Source organism: Homalodisca vitripennis, chromosome 6 (genome assembly GCF_021130785.1).
Source record: "Homalodisca vitripennis isolate AUS2020 chromosome 6, UT_GWSS_2.1, whole genome shotgun sequence".
NCBI lineage: Eukaryota > Metazoa > Arthropoda > Insecta > Hemiptera > Cicadellidae > Homalodisca > Homalodisca vitripennis.
The window spans coordinates 155,613,063-155,631,157 of record NC_060212.1 but is presented as its reverse complement, the minus strand read 5'-3'; the positions used below and the strand labels follow the sequence as shown (position 1 = coordinate 155,631,157).

Genomic DNA, 18,095 nt, shown 5'->3' with positions numbered 1-18,095 from the left:
GTAATAATTGGATACAGATACATGGCACACTATTGTTCACTAAATTCTTAACGTAGGCTCTCAACGCAAAATTAATGGAAACAGCAAATCAACATTGTTGTTTTTTTTCGGTGTCCATCTTAGAGGTACAGGTACCCGCTTAATAGTACATGAAGCCGACACTCTTGGTGTATTTACAGTCGACAAAACTTTTTAATGTTTTGATAGTCAAACTTTAGTATCAGTAAAACTAAATATATTAAAAGTGCTCTAAGCGACACTTTTAAAGTAGTACAACTAACAACAAATTTTAATGTTTTGGATAGTGTTGAGTTTTAGAAAAAAGAAAATAATACAAAACACAATATTAATGACCTTATTTACTTAATCCTCGTTAAACAAATAAAAAAATATTTAAAACCACAAAGATTGTTTTAGCTTATTTCCGCAGGTACTGTTCTGTTATGAACTGACGCTGCAGTACTGTTACTTATACAAGTGTACAAGTGTTTCTTAGTCCCCACAACGTCGAAGCGATAAACAGACGAACAGAGACACGGGCGTTGGCAGAGATCAGCAAGTGTGCACCGTATCGCGGCCCGTGGTTTTATTTATTAAAATAAATTGACGGCAGTGGGTGCTGCGGGGTTAGGTGATGGTGGGGAGGGGCGAAGGGGGGGCGTAGCGCTGAACCTCTCAATAAGCTCATTAGTGGCGGATCTCCTCATCCTGGCTTTAATTAGCAAAACAAAATATCGGCATTGAAATAATTGGCTCCCCGACAATGCTGGCTGATGAAGCTTTTATTTACATCAGCAGCTGAGGTAACAAGCCTAACTAGCACAACTTCTCCACCCCCTCCCCCCCCCGGCACCCCTCGCCGCCCGCCGACCCACGGCCAATTTTCCCTTTTTTAGTTCGCTAACAAACTATTTTGTACAAGTCCAAGCGTCCGTCTGTCCGACCGCTGGCCGTGATTTGACGCATTGTGCTCAGTGCACGCCTGTGTTTTGCAAGATTCGCCCTTTTAATTTTCTCACTTCGTAGTGCCGCTGTTTGAAACATTACAGGCATAGTTAACACTGTAACTACCAACGCACTTTCATATGAGGCTAAAAGTGGTTTTTATTAACTATTTTACCAGGCTTCGAGTATCAATACGATACATTTTCCATCCCACTCTCCAACCCGTTTTTATCATGTCGATGCACACAACTTTGCATTTTTACTTGTCCTAGATGTCAAAATATTTTACATTTGTTTAAATAATACGTTATTAGTGATATTCTACCTGTTAAAAGATGAAAAATAACTGGTTTATATAAAAAATTACAATGTTTTGGCAACACAGCAAATTATATGATGTTTGCATGTTTCTTCGTGGCAGCTATTACATTATGGTTCGGATCCTGAAATAATTAGTTTCAAAATGCTGTTTTAAGATGAGTTTATTACTCAATACATCTTCAAATTATATTATTTTACAATAATAATACATTGCGTTTCCTTACGTTCTATCAAGTTCCCTGCAATATCTTTTACCTCCAGAGGAATGTATACATTTGATACACAGTGCGTGATAAACTTATTAATTGTGTATGGTCTCAATTTTCTGTTTTCTAAATAAATTAAAGGAGTCTTCTCTTGTATTATTCATAACAAAAATAATGGCATGATATTTACAACAATTTTCGATAGCTTGAATGCAAATTTCTAGATGTAACAAATTTATAGATGGTAGTTAAATTATTAATGTGTGTGTTTGTAATGAACCTTTTCGATATTGTTGATTGATTTTACATTATAAATATACTTTCCTTATCACTACTATCATCTACTATGCTAATGTTGAAAGATGCTCCTTATTCGCCATTTTCACCTCCGTTGTTGGTCGTAACATTATTACAGAACATCTACGAGCCAAAAATCCGGTTAAAGGTTCGGAAAAGCGATTGTATTTATTCACAGCATCGTTGGACATAGCATCGGTTGCGATTGTTACGAAATAGTGTTGTTAAAAACAAACTTTTTACCAAAACCGAGAGAATTGCTTTGTTTATTACATAAACATTGTTTTAATTGTTTATCTGAACCAGTGACTGTCATGATAAACATGAACCTTGACTTACGTTAAAATAAATGTCAAACAATAAAAATACGTTCATTACTTTTAATAGTTACATATAAAGTTATCAATATTGATCCTGTACAATGCCTTAATATTTCGTCTATGACACGTTGAAAACGATCATGGCACAAATACATTTATAGCTTGTTTGCTTTGTTAAAGTACTAAATGCTAGTTCTTAGTACAAAATTTATTTCTAACGTATCGCATAAACCCTGGTTATTCCTTTTGCTAACAGAGATAAAATAACGATAATAGAACATTGTAAAAACACATCGACCGTTACCGCACAATTATCGATGTTTCTGTTTAGATGCATTCTTGTTAGCAGAGATAAAATAACGATAATAGAACATTGTAAAAACACATCGACCGTTACCGCACAACTATCGATGTTTCTGTTTAGATGCATTCTTGTTAGCAGAGATAAAATAACGATAATAGAACATTGTAAAAAACACATCGACCGTTACCGCACAATTATCGATGTTTCTGTTTAGATGCATTCTTGTTAGCAGAGATAAAATAACGATAATAGAACATTGTAAAAACACATCGACCGTTACCGCACAACTATCGATGTTTGTGTGTAGATGCATTCTTGTTAGCAGAGATAAAATAACGATAATAGAACATTGTAAAAACACATCGACCGTTACCGCACAATTATCGATGTTTGTGTGTAGATGCATTCTTGCTAGCAGAGATAAAATAACGATAATAGAACATTGTAAAAACACATCGACCGTTACCGCACAATTATCGATGTTTGTGTGTAGATGCATTCTTGCTAGCAGAGATAAAATAACGATAATAGAACATTGTAAAAACACATCGACCGTTACCGCACAATTATCGATGTTTGTGTGTAGATGCATTCTTGCTAGCAGAGATAAAATAACGATAATAGAACATTGTAAAAACACATCGACCGTTACCGCACAATTATCGATGTTTCTGTTTAGATGCATTCTTGTTAGCAGAGATAAAATAACGATAATAGAACATTGTAAAAACACATCGACCGTTACCGCACAATTATCGATGTTTCTGTTTAGATGCATTCTTGTTAGCAGAGATAAAATAACGATAATAGAACATTGTAAAAACACATCGACCGTTACCGCACAATTATCGATGTTTCTGTTTAGATGCATTCTTGTTAGCAGAGATAAAATAACGATAATAGAACATTGTAAAAACACATCGACCGTTACCGCACAACTATCGATGTTTGTGTGTAGATGCATTCTTGCTAGCAGAGATAAAATAACGGTAGTAGAACATTGTAAAAAACACATCGACCGTTACCGCACAACTATCGATGTTTCTGTGTCGATGTTTTCAACACCGATAGAAAAGACTAGAGCGTCCCTGGTGAGCCAACTTCGCATGTCGGAGAGGTGTTAGTGTCCAGTCTCCGGTCAAATTACTTGCACAAACTCGCATGTTACAACAAATTTGCACAGCTTGTTAAGCGATTAAATTCAGTTGCCAGTTTCAGAGTTAATAAATTGTTCTGTTGCCTCACTACCCGGCGGTGGTACGGTTGTTAAACTGGTTTTTAAGCTGTACGATACGATATTATTGCATGAAAACCACAGCTAGGCTATCACTACTTTATTTGTTGTGCTATTTTTCCGGGTAGTTTTTACAAATGTTATAATTCATATATTTTCAAGTCCGGTACACGTTCTAAATGTACATATAATTATTGTTGTATTTATTTTCAAAATTATATTAAAGGACTTGTATAATTGTAAACGCTGATCTAGAATCCATTGGTTCTGAAGGAGAAGTGCCGTAGGACAAAACTTGTTTAACAGCAGCCATAATGTAAAAGATGCGGCTTTCTTGATTTCGCTGATCTAGTATCAATTGGTTCTGAAGGAGAAGTGCCGTAGGACAAAACTTGTTAAACAGCAGCCATAATGTACAAGATGTGACTTTCTTGATGATCTAGTATCAATTGGTTCTGAAGAAGTACCGTAGGACAAAACTTGTTAAACTAATGTACAAGTTGCGGCTTTCTTGATTTCGCTGATCTAGTTGGTTGTGAAAGTGCCGTAGGACAAAACTTGTTAAACAGCAGCCATAATGTACAAGATGTGACTTTCTTGATTTCGCTGATCTAGTATCAATTGGTTCTGAAGAAGTACCGTAGGACAAAACTTGTTAAACAGCAGCCATAATGTACAAGTTGCGGCTTTCTTGATTTCGCTGGTCTACTATCAGTTGGTTGTGAAGGAGAAGTGCCGTAGGACAAAACTTATTTAACAGCAGCCATAGTATAAAAGATGCGACTTTCTTGATTCCGTTGATCTAGTTTCAATAGGTTGTGAAGGAGAAGTGCCGTAGGACAAAACTTGTTTAACAACAGCCATAATGTACAAGTTGCGGCTTTCTTGATTTCGCTGATCTAGTATCAATTGGTTCTGAAGGAGAAGTGCCGTAGGACAAAACTTGTTTAACAACAGCCAAAATGTACAAGTTGCGGCTTTCTTGATTTCGCTGATCTACTATCAGTTGGTTCTGAAGGAGAAGTGCCGTAGGACAAAACTTGTTTAACGACAGCCAAAATGTACAAGTTGCGGCTTTCTTGATTTCGCTGATCTACTATCAGTTGGTTGTGAAGGAGAAGTGCCGTAGGACAAAACTTGTTTAACAACAGCCAAAATGTACAAGTTGCGGCTTTCTTGATTTCGCTGGTCTACTATCAGGTTGGTTGTGAAGGAGACGTGCCGTAGGACAAAACTTGTTTAACAACAGCCATAATGTACAAATTGCGGCTTTCTTGATTTCGCTGGTCTACTATCAATTGGTTGTGAAGGAGAAGTGCCGTAGGACAAAACTTATTTAACAGCAGCCATAATATAAAAGATGCGACTTTCTTGATTCCGTTGATCTAGTTGCAATAGGTTGTGAAGGAGAAGTGCCGTAGGACAAAACTTGTTAAACAGCAGCCATAATGTACAAGTTGCGGCTTTCTTGATTTCGCTGATCTAGTATCAATTGGTTCTGAAGGAGAAGTGCCGTAGGACAAAACTTGTTTAACAACAACCATAATGTACAAGTTGCGGCTTTCTTGATTTCGCTGATCTAGTATCAATTGGTTCTGAAGGAGAAGTGCCGTAGGACAAAACTTGTTTAACGACAGCCAAAATGTACAAGTTGCGGCTTTCTTGATTTCGCTGATCTACTATCAGTTGGTTGTGAAGGAGAAGTGCCGTAGGACAAAACTTGTTTAACAACAGCCATAATGTACAAGTTGCGGCTTTCTTGATTTCGCTGATCTACTATCAGTTGGTTGTGAAGGAGAAGTGCCGTAGGACAAAACTTGTTTAACAACAGCCATAATGTACAAGTTGCGGCTTTCTTGATTTCGCTGATCTACTATCAGTTGGTTGTGAAGGAGAAGTGCCGTAGGACAAAACTTATTTAACAGCAGCCATAATATAAAAGATGCGACTTTCTTGATTCCGTTGATCTAGTTGCAATAGGTTGTGAAGGAGAAGTGCCGTACGACAAACTCGTTAAGCAGCAGCCATAATGTACAAGTTGCGGCTTTCTTGATTTCGCTGATTTAGTATCAATTGGTTCTGAAGGAGAAGTGCCGTAGGACAAAACTTGTTTAACAACAGCCATAATGTACAAGTTTGGCTTTCTTGATTCCGTTTCAACTACAATACCTGTTTCACAATAGAGATACTCATAGCTTTTGGTCCTGTGAGGTTATAAATGCCAGCCAGCCACGAACAATATTTTTGTTACTTTTATATTTGACCAAGTTTTATTTTCAAAAGTGTAAGCCAAATATCATCAACGTTGTATTTGAATAACGGTAATCTATGGGTTTGGATGACTTGGAAAGGGTAAAGGAATTTTCTAGGATACCAAGGGTAATGCATAAACATTAAAAAAACACGTCGCATTTAACAAAGCTGGTTGGTGTTCTCTTTCTTTGCTGTGAAGCCCCAAGTTAAAGAATGAGTCAAAGTAAACCAAATCAATAGTTACAGCACTGAGCATAATAGAAGTAAACATCACACCGTTAAAACTCTTTCCATAACAAGAAAAAATGTATTTGAAATGATAACATGGTAAAATGTAGGTTTAATACGTAAAACATAATTTCCAAAACAATTTTATAACATCTATGTAATAAAAATAATGAATTACTTAGTATTTATTATTTCTCGTCAAGCTAATACGAAATAGTAAATGAAGTAAGTTGCTCAAGATAAACCTCAAAACAATTATAACTCTGAAATACAATTACATTTTTAGAACTAACGCACTCAGTGAAATTTTTTCTTTGGTATTAATTTTTACTTTTTATATTAATTATATTTAGACTATATTTTTCTATTTCTTAAGTAAGTATTTTCTTTAAAAAATGGATGAGTAAAAATTAACCTATAATTACTAGACATTTCTTTTTTCATAGGCATTTTTATTTATTAAATTGATTGCACGTAGGTTACCTGAATATTGATTTGGCCAAGTTGATCACTAACCCATGCCAAATATTTTAACTGAAGTGCCAATTTTTTTAATTAACTTAAAATTGTAACATTTTGTTTAAAAGTAATAAATGAAATTATTGGATATGTATTTTTCATATGGTGTAGAATATATTTTTGTTAGTATTAGTAGCGTGTTAGTTGCGGGAAAAATACCGATGGTCTAGCGGCAGGGAGTGTGAATTTGTATACGAAAAATACCCATGTATCATTTTACATAAGTACATAATTATTTGTATTATTTTTTTACAGTTTTCTGTTGTGAATTCTGGTTTATGAATACTACAGTCATGTTTAGGACATTAGTTCATTAAAGTGCAAGAAACATTTTCTCCCAACATGGATTCGGGATAGATGTTTTAGTTTAGATCAAATGTGTCTAAGCTTGTAACCGGGTAATGTTCGTAAGTAACATATAAGAAAGGGACACGTGGACCCCAACGTTTGCCTGCTTTAACAAACAATTTTTCATTCAGTTTTTAAGACAGTGTTTGTTTAAAGAGGACAAACGATTCATCGTACAATGCATATACAAATGTAGTCATGGGTGCCCCAATTTGTCCAGTGGCAGAGTAGCAATAGTGGTGACGATTTAGGGGGTGGCGGTGGCGGGGGGGGGAGGGTTTGCCACGGTTTCCGGGAAGGTATGTGACTCCACAATATCTCATTTACCCTTGAAGCGAGCAATCAGCTCCAATCCCGCCATTCAGCCCGACAATTCTTCATTTGCGTATTGCATTTGTCATTTGTCGCTATTGTGGCCCGCCGTCCCCGTTAGTGGCCTTTCCGTCCCACTCCGAAATGCACCATTAGCCCGCATTACGCGACCCTACAGCCGACCCTCGGCTGCCCCTCGTCGCTGCCCGCGCCTGGTGCCCCGGCCCCGGCGTTCAGTCTAGTGCCGGCAGCCGACACGATACTACCGACCGGCCCAGCCATGCCCGACATCAGGGAACACGCTAGCGGTGAGTTTGTGCGAGTTTACTACACTTAGCATGTCATATATTATCGGATTATAAGAGAATAATACTTACGTACGCTACAAAAGAAATGTGAGTTTAAAATCAGTCTTTAGGTTTTGCTAACATGTATCATTTATTTAAAAAATGTGTGTGCTTGTCGCAGAAACTAAATATTCCAGCGTTACAACTTTGTGAAGTAATTGTTATTTATTACTTACTCGTATTTAGTATTTATATTTATCACATAGTACAAAGCTATATTATAAACCATGGTGAGGTCTCCCACTGCTTTTTAAACCAAATATGAGTACTTTTCATCAGTTTACGTCTTAAAACGAATTCACTGTTTCAGCTGACTTTACTGTAGAAATTTATTGAACTAAAAGTTACGCTTACACGTTTGCTTATAAATAAAAAATATCTATTAAACTTGAGAGAATGATCGAAATACAAACGTAGCGCGTACGTCCGTTCAAAAGACAGTATAAAGGTTGTTTTTGTTGGAATTTAAAGGTTAATTTTTATGCTTTGTGGAATCTATTGTAACAAATTACTACTGTAGTTAATTTTAAGAAGGTGGCAAATTTCAAATATTTCAACCATATGTTACTTTTTTTATAAATATTTTCTAACGCCTCATGATGGGGCAACCTTAATATCAACTTTGTTAAGGTTAATTCAACCACACGTCGTTTCTCAGTATTCGTCGAGCAAAAATATATAAAACGTTAATTAAATAGTTGATCCTTCTTGAAGCAAAACAGACAGCATTTCTTTTTTTACACGAAGGCATATTTATTTGATGTTTTGCCGCAAAGTCCATCTCTTCTTACGGTTCAGAAAATATGTAACAGTCTTCTCCTGTGAAAGCTACAGAACTATTAACATTTCTGCTATATAAGTTTAAGCCGTGTATTTAATAAACGGCCTTCAAGGTTGTCATAATCTGACGTCATGAAGCACAAGTTTTAAACTTTCTTTACAGTCCACCACCACATTTACACTAATAAAATATTAATAAATTACATTAATTGACGTCAATAATTACCAAGTTTTAAGCCTTTTCCACCAAATTGGCAAATATGAGTAAAGGTTATATGACTGTATAAAATACAGAAGTTGTTATAGCCCTAATACATTACATTTATTTTAACTCATTTGGTAATCTTGGGGAGTGGATGGACTATACTATAATGGGTGGGGTGGCGAGGGAAATGGAGAAATAGCATTTTCTCTTTGATCTTTCAACATCATGTACTCTAATATATAAACACTATATATTTTGTAATGAATGCGGTTTTTTCTGTTGTGTTACTCCTCCACAGTTGGTGTTTAGAATATAAATATATTTACATCTTCTATGTCTACACCTTCGCACCAAGATTCAGGCAAGAAATGATTTAATAATTTTGTTTAGAATGGCGTAGAGTAGGTAGACTTAGACCATTCCAGTTTGATCTTGCATTTAAAGTTAGCAATGATGAAATTAATTTGGATAGTAGATAGAAATTTACGATCACGTGTACTAGCACGTCGAAACATGGCATTTTCACCTCTTATGCGGTAATTGTAAAGCTTTGTTATGTAGCCTATAAGCGCGTTTTGGATGGTGTGGGGGGGGGGGGGGAAATTTGATGGTACGACTGTTTATGGCGAATAAAATGCATCAAATAAAATACAGTTAAGCAATATTGGAATATTGTCTTAAATTTCTGTTGAAGCTACAAACAATATGTTCACGAGCCGGCATGTGAAGACAAACATAACCTCACTTAGCTGTTAGTATGATATAATTACCACCTCCCTAGTAAAGATACACTGCAGAATATTACATCTAATGAAACAGCAACTGTATTATTGTATTCCAAACAACTGCTATTACAACAAAACTGTCACGGGACAACTGACTATCGATAACGATACTCTATATTATTGTCGGTAATTGGCTTATTACAGCTGTAGCACAGATAGATTTGGAATTCGCTAGAAACATAAGCGTTGAAAAAAACAGTCACCGTTTAATATGTGGAGAGAGTGAAAAGTCAACCCTGCTGTGATAACAACGACTCCGATATATATATACGCGTGAAGTGGTACAGTGATGTGCTAAACGTTATTAACGAAGTGGCGGCAATTATTATTGGACAGGCTGAGTCGTCAAGTGCGTTGTTAGTTTGTGTCCGCTACTAATAAATAATAATACCGCGGGAAACTATTATGCGACAACTCAGTGTGTGGCGGCGGCGCGGCGCGTTTTTGTTTGCGTTAATGCTTTGCTCTCAGCACATGTTTGTGTTTATATGCAAATTTGCGTTTCGCCATTTCAAGTTATTAGTTATCGCCATTAAATACATAGTGCATTGTTTCTCTGTGGATCGCGATTGTGTTTTATAAAGACAGTAAATTGATTGGTTCCACCTGAGGCCGTTTGTAATGGGTTTATGTTTCTTTTGCCGCGTTGTCGTGTTGAAAACTAGCGCGTGTGTGTGTGCGTGTGCGCGTGTGTGATTATATTATCACTATGGAAATATATGTATTGCATGAAATGATCTACCCATGCCCCCAGCGTAATGTTTTAGAATAATAGTGCTTTACCAGTGTGGATTTCGTATTACAGTTAACTTAAGGTTTGAACAATCAGATAAATCGCCTACGTGTCTCTAAGTTGTGCAAAGTAAATGTTATGTATGTATGGATTACAATTAATAAACGTGTGAGGAATCTGCAACGAAACGGCTTAACGAAGGTTAGAAAAATATAAATAGGTAAAAGAATTGATGTTTACTAACGTGTAACATAAGTATACTGGCAACGAACTTATTTAAAATCCTCTTTAAACGTACTTAAAAACAGTGAGGCCAATTACATTCTTACCCATGTTTCGTCGTGGACCACTCGGTAATATATTGGGTTTGCGAGGACCTTACCAATCAAAATAAGAAAGATAGTCGGTACAGTATATTTTTGAACGTTTGATGTAACTAAGATTCAAAGTCCGACGCCGCCGTGGACCGTAGGCTACTGGCTTTCCATTAATCGTCTTGAATTTGACGAAACTTTAATAGCATATTCTCTATCTTTCCTACCTGTTCAGCAATAAGAGATCAAGTTAGCCTCTATTCCGTGTCACGGTTCAGCCAGAGGGTTAAACAATATGAATCTTCTACCGCTATGATACAACATTATACGATCCATAATTTTCTAATTCGTCTACATCATTGTTGTTCCAAAAACTTGGTTACAACTCGATTACCTTTGTGCTATAAAATTCAAGGTGATTTCCAATCAAAATTCTCCAAAAACAAATGTTGTAGTACACTTTTGTATGCAGTTTATGAACGGGTTAGTTACGAGGCCGAGATATCTGCCGTGTTCTGCTCCAGCCGCAGTGAGAACATTTCACCGAACTGGTTTGCGCAGGTTATTGGGCTAAACAGGGCCACGCCCGCGCATTATTACCAGGAGTTGCTCCACTCCACTCTGCACGGTATATCACGCCAACTTTCGCTCTTGAAGGCTTTCCTTCCACTGTCACCATCAGGCCACACAGGGATTTCACTCGCCCTATCCTCTGGGCACGACACTGGGAGTATAGGACCCCCCTGTGAGTTAAGAGCACAAGCACAGAACACTCGTACAGTTCAAGCGTGCTTGATCTTAACGGGGGTCCAACACAAACAAGCTGAGCGCCACGCCATGTAAAGTCACACTGTCTTCATTCTGTAATATCACTGTCTTGACTTGAAGACTGGAACAATGGAGATTCCACCAAAATCGACAATTGTGCAAATTACTGTCCAGCTTACGGTTAATGACAGTAGGATTTTGTTTTAAGGGATGTTTACGAACACTTAGTAAGGAGGAAGGGAGTAGTTTTGGTCAACGTAATATTGTTACTTCATAAATTTGATATTCATCTGTAGCGTCTACAACGTGACGTCTGTCTGGAGTACTAATATTCATCGACAATCTCAAAGAAAATTTCATTCTGGAAAGCCAATTTCTTATTTATACAGCAGTGAGGAATCTGAATATAAATCTTAACGATGATTCGTTAAATTTATCTGTACACAATATGAAGAAATTAAATTCTAAACATGATTTCCGTGCAGATATGTTTCTTATTTAATGCGCTGAGCGTTAGCTGTTGTAAAGTACTTTGAAAAAATAGGGAAATCTATTGCTGTAATAAGTCAAGGAATGATTAAAACGTTGAAAGACGAGGCGAAACCTGTGCATACGAGGATATAAATGGGGACGGTGAGCAGAGGTCAAGTGGTGTAATGAGCCAGTGGATGACTGAGCGGAGCAGAGCGGCAGGTCAGCCCCAGATTGACTCCGACAGACCGCAGTAGGAGCGGAGCGCAGTGGAGTGCGGTGGTAGGAGAGCACGGACCCCAGGTAGACGGTCCCGCTCGTTATTGTGACCCTCCTGGGACTGTGATTGCTTGTTTGTCTTCCATCCTTTGCCCGGGATCAAATCATAATACTCTAACCCCGGCAGGATTCATCTCTGTCCGGGGCAATTTGTGGCGATTTAACAATAATCATGGATAGTCTTCTGAAAGAACATAACCTATCGTGGAATAATACATGCCCGAGCTTTAGCGGATCGGCTGTAGTTGCCTAGAAAATAAAATCTACTGGGTATATTTAGCGAAAAGTGTAAAAATGTATTCTATACACATTTGGTGCGAAAGCTAGTCTCGTTTTGAAAAGAAAGCACAACTTTAATAAAAATTACCACTTTGAATCAGTTTCAGAGAATTGGCCCAATCGTCTAAATACCTATGTTTAGTGGAACATGGTGTAAACTTAGGAGTACTAAAATGTATATTTTGGAGTTCTCGGTTTTGCCACAAAATGCGGTCACAGGCTCTGTAGAGATCTTGCACTAGAAGACGTTCAACCGGGACAAAACCACTTGCATCGAAGGAATTGATTGTTGTAAAATTATTCCAACATTTCTGCGGTAATAAATACCAGCTCAATTTGTTCCAGCGTCTCCAATGACATCTTGTAGTGAGTGACAAAGACTGGCGATACGGTTCATGATCGGCTACGACTCCCGACTCGTTGAGTGCCCGAGAGCCGCGGACAATGAAGGTTGAATGGGCCGATCAGATCTCAAGGTCGCGGCCTGACCGGTCCCCCCTCCCCCCCGCGCACCATCACCCCCTCTCGCCTCCTTCGCCGTGGTCCGAACAAGTACAACTCGGCACGGTTTGATGTATGTCCAACTCTACTCTCTCCAAACAGCAAAGGCGGCTAAACGAATGGCATAATTCATTCGATACGCGATGCACTCCAGTCCTCTGGCCTTTGCTGCTTCTTCAGAGCGGAATAGTGGTAGTTGCCTAATACTTTGAAGGATTTAAAAAAATTCTCAAACCATGGAATCAATAATGCGATGGATGAAAACAGTTTTGGGGACGGAGGTGGTGACCTCCTCGGACTCCATTTCGTCATTTGCAATTAGTGTAATCAGTTAAGGAAAATCATTCTGTACAGATATTTCCACTACCACGCGCTATAATTAATTTCGTTATACTCGTTATTTTATTAAATATTCATATGCAGAGAGAATCGATGAACCTTCGAAAATAATATTGTGCTACACATTGAAGCAACTACAATGAACAATCTTATGGTGCCTCTTTATTTGCAATTCTATTATTCGTTTTTTTTGTACAGAACAATACCAAAGTACAGATGACTGCAAATGAAAGAAGGGAAAGGAAAATGAGGTAGTACATTAAGAGTCACACCATTGAGTTGTTAGAACTGCAAGTTCACGATTCACAGTCTTGGAGTTTTGAATAATTTCCACTTTAGTCTAATTTTTCTACTTAGTTGAAGCTTATGACTGGAGCTCCTTGGTTTCTATTTTCTGTTTTAAGTTTTTGCTAAGATTTGGAACCTTATTTCTTGTGGCACCTAACTTGCGCGCTAATCACTTCGAAGATGTGTGGTGTCTCGGAAAGCTATCAACCTCAACATCGTTTTGTAAAGAAGGGATGGAATCTTGCCTCGCATCTACCAGAATCAGTGTGGGCAAGATCAGACAGTTCGTGGACTGCCGTGGCTGCTATTGGGTCCTTTCAGCCTTAACTAATAACAAGACTTTACCTTATTTACACTCACGTTTGTTCTCTATTCACAGTCGCTTTAAAACACGTACTTGGGTAATTTCACATGATAGCATGTTAAGTTGATATTTGATCTTCGATTTTAACCAAATATTCCAAGTTTTTCTAAATCTGTTATGTACAAATTATCCCTTTTTTGTAAATACAGTAGTCGATGTTAGATAGGGTGATCTATCGAGTTTCCTTTCTGGATGTAATCTTATTGTAATTCAGATATTGTGTAGCTAATTTGTTACAGAATAAATGTCCTTTTAGGTTCCTTTTCAAAGTGATATTTTAACTCGCCCTATTCGGTGTTAAATTGAATACAGAAGCAAAGAAACCCTCTTATTACTTTCAGACTCGAATTTAATTCCTCTGAGCGCGAAAAAACGAGGAGTAGTAATGAAACGATAAAGAAGCGAGTAAAGGACCATCGTCGTTGCCCCGCTAATAAAGCAATTTTCCATTTCATTTCCAGCAAGCAGTGTCAGTGTCGGACAAGAGGGTGTCTGGCCGGAGTAGGTCTGAAGACAACCTGTTGCGGGACTAATCGCTGGTAATGGCGTTTCTTGCACCATTTGTCTCTGGCCAGCCATCAGTCGCTCGCCTCTCACACGTCTATTCTCTACAGTCTCTTGTGGATATAGGGAAACCCCGTGTTTGTTCCTCTCTGGGGTCTCCCGTTAGTCTTGCAATGTTTGTCATTATGATCAGACATGTTAAATAGCAATTGTCAACCAAATGGAATCAAAATGTGGATAAGTTTTAAGCGACGTCATATTTTACTTCACCTTACCTAACAAAAATTATTTTTATATCAACAGTGCTGACTTTTGGAATAAGTATATTGTCTTCTTCGTTATCTTACTACTCAATCTAAGGTTGACTAAGTGCAGAAAGGGAGGTTAATTAAAAATGCAACGAACGGAGTAATAATTACTGAAGCCTGCATGTTTTCGACCTGTTTGAATTTTTTTTTCGTAACAAGGCTGACTCTTCACCAACAAAAATGACGAAGCTCGTAGAAAATGAGTGATATACGAATTTATTTTGACCAATGAATGAAGGATGGAGAGTCATCGTAAAAGATTATAATAAGTATAGATAAATGGCCTAATAAAACTAATAAAATTACTCATGTCGATATATAATTTAACACCTGATTTATGTTCTAAATTATGTTCATACCTTTACAATGTGTCCAAGGATATTAAGATAAAAATGTAGCATTCTAATCTATCATGGATTGATATCATTGCATACTAGTAGATTTCAAAAATATTGATAAAATAAGTTTTAAATGTTACATGGAATACTTCAGGTATCAATCATTAGGCCAGTCTTGTTTATGGTTAATGTTATCAATTTCATTGTTCTAAATCTAGAATGATAAGTTTAATGTAATATGCTCGCAATCCGCTTCTAACGGAAGTGAATTTTTGGATTTAATTGCTTTTACAAATTAATCTGGAAACATTTCGTGTATTTATGATGTGCAATTAGAGATAATGGTACTCAGAAACTCTTGAAAAGGTTTAATACACCAATGTTTGGATACCTCCTCTTACCTTACAAAAAAGAGTGTGGGGCAGTTGTTTGACACACAATAGTAACAGAGTGTTCCGCTTAAAGAAGTAATGATGAATTTTCAACTGACTATGTCTTGCGTGCACGTCTTTGATCAGGTCTTTGGCGTTTCAAGACAACCACCAATTATCATGAGACATGAAGCAGAGATGTCCGCTACAGACAATTATATCGAATAGTGGCGTTTAAGTGAGTATTTGCTGTCGTAAATTGGCGTCAAACTCGTCGCTAGTGTCTTTGGAAGTATACTAGTGACTGACCAAAATATATTTATGAATGATGTAATAAGTTGGCGTCAAACTCGTCACTAGTCTTCTAGTACTATAAAGATACTAGTGACTGACCAAAATATATTTATGAATGGTGTAATAAATTGGCGTCAAACTCGTCGCTAGTGTCTTTGGAAGTATACTAGTGACTGGCCAAAATATATTTATGAATGATGTAATAAATTGGCGTCAAAACTCGTCACTAGTGTCTTTGGAAGTATACTAGTGACTGGCCAAAATATATTTATGAATGATGTAATAAATTGGACTCAAACTCGTCGCTAGTGTCTTTGGAAGTATACTAGTGACTGACCAAAATATATTTATGAATGGTGTAATAAATTGGCGTCAAACTCGTCGCTAGTGTCTTTGGAAGTATACTAGTGACTGGCCAAAATATATTTATGAATGGTGTAATAAATTGGCGTCAAACTCGTCGCTAGTGTCTTTGGAAGTATACTAGTGACTGGCCAAAATATATTTGTGAATGGTGTAATAAATTGGAGTCAAACTCGTCGCTAGTGTCTTTGGAAGTATACTAGTGACTGACCAAAATATATTTATAAATGATGTAATAAATTGGACTCAAACTCGTCGCTAGTGTCTTTGGAAGTATACTAGTGACTGACCAAAATATATTTATGAATGATGTAATAAATTGGAGTCAAACTCGTCGCTAGTGTCTTTGGAAGTATACTAGTGACTGACCAAAATACATTTATGAATGGTGTAATAAATTGGAGTCAAACTCGTCGCTAGTGTCTTTGGAAGTATACTAGTGACTGACCAAAATATATTTATGAATGGTGTAATAAATTGGAGTCAAATACATTTAAGTTTGTCGGAATTGCTGAAAAATACCATATTTGTATCTTCAACAGTGTGTTATTGCGCTTGAATGTAAAGTCGGCCAAATTTCTTATGTTAACTGTTTATAAATTTATTGTGGATTATTAAATTAATTGTATTTATATTTTTTTGCCTTTTGCGAAGTTATAATACAATATTGTGACTTCGAAAAAAACTGATTGCCTCACCCTTCAAGTGGTATATTTTGAGCACCCTGAAAAGTGATTTCTGAATAGCAAAAGGCCTAAGGTTCGTATATTTTTCAACTTTACAAATTAAGTGTGAAAAACTATTGACGGCACTAAGTACCTCTTTAGGGTAGGACGGGTCGGGTGGAAAAAAGTGAGCTGGAAAACTCAATCAGTGAAAATGAATGGAAAATGGATCTATGGGAAGTAGCAAGTGGAGTCCAGGGCAAAACTGAATAACAACTGGGGGCAGGATGTAAATGTGGCGATCTCCATACATTTACATGGCGCAGTCACCCGTTCTCATCTTGATAATGTCGCGGACATGACATCGGCCTGGCTCCGACTGCGGCACGTGATGGTCACCACGGGAACCGGAACTAGTGATAACGGAAGCGTGGCCCGAGCCGGTGCTCATCAACAACTTCCGGTCGGTTTCAATTGACACGGCGACCTGGAGCTCATTATGCAGGTAATTGGGAAATTATGCAACAGTCGCAGATATGTCAAATAAATAAGTCAAGTTGGCTTGTCACCACTGAGGTTATTAACTTAGAAAAGGTGGATATTTTTTGTAGGGTTGTCTCATGGATATTGTGTATTTTGGGAACAATTGTATTGCCATGAATATATTTTTTAAGCCGCTATACGTTTCAATCACAAAAATGCCTTCTTTGACATAGAACAATTCCGTTCCATTCTTTTGGTAAGAAATCGTTTAGCAATACCTTAAGTTGGGTACTTAAACTTACTAACCACTTTGTATAAGTTATTATTATTCCTTTGAGCGTGGAATACTGATAAAAATTCTATAGTTTCTTTACGCTATAGCAGTGTTATACGATGCAAATTGGCTTCGACCCTCAGACTAAAACCCCCTACTTACCGCACAGGCTCGTGTAACTTCTTACGCGTAATGAATTTGCTGAACGCACTTTGCGCCCGGTTGCTCTGATCCACTTATTATTAACTTACTGTCCGCCAGAGGGCCGACATTAATTATGGAACTCAGTGGCCAGTGGCCGATATCAGATATGCTGTTTGCTGTAGCGATAAGTTGGCAGAAACTTGTAGTCAGTGGTCAGTGGTCCGGGGTGGGACTGCGGGTAGGTACACAGCTACAACATGGATGTCGTAACACCAAAACTGAACACCGAGGAGGTGTAATTTCCGTATATGAATAATCCGGCCATTGAAACATCATATATGACTCTCAAACAAACAAAGCTCTTAGTATGGCATTATTTTAATATTTCAAAAATGTTTTCTTCTGCCAATATTTTTGTAATGACAAGATGTTAACTAGTAACGGATTAATCGTAATCCCTTTGGACAATTACATTTCTTGAAAATAATGAATACAATTTGTGATGAATAATGACGCAGTCTAGTAAAAAATGTAATTTGAATTTTAGCCAGATAATATCCATACATTAGTCCTCGTAAATGGGAATTGTGTCGGGTCATCCGATAGGTATT

General features: G+C 37.3%; 1 protein-coding gene across 6 annotated transcripts in view; it reads left to right on the top strand.

Annotated features, from left to right (window-relative positions):
- Window positions 1-18,095, top strand: part of LOC124365038 (LIM domain transcription factor LMO4.1) — a 388,133-nt gene that overhangs the window by 239,800 nt on the left and 130,238 nt on the right. Inside the window, exon 1 of one of the 6 annotated variants that reach the window (XM_046820928.1) lies at window positions 7,545-7,595. The exons of 4 other annotated variants lie outside the window; for them this stretch is intronic. In XM_046820928.1, coding sequence (XP_046676884.1) covers window positions 7,568-7,595 — 28 coding nt within the window. In that variant the 5' untranslated portion in view covers window positions 7,545-7,567. Of the gene's footprint in view, window positions 1-7,544; window positions 7,596-18,095 lie in introns of those variants that run through there. One more of the 6 variants, XM_046820933.1, reaches the window with a different exon arrangement.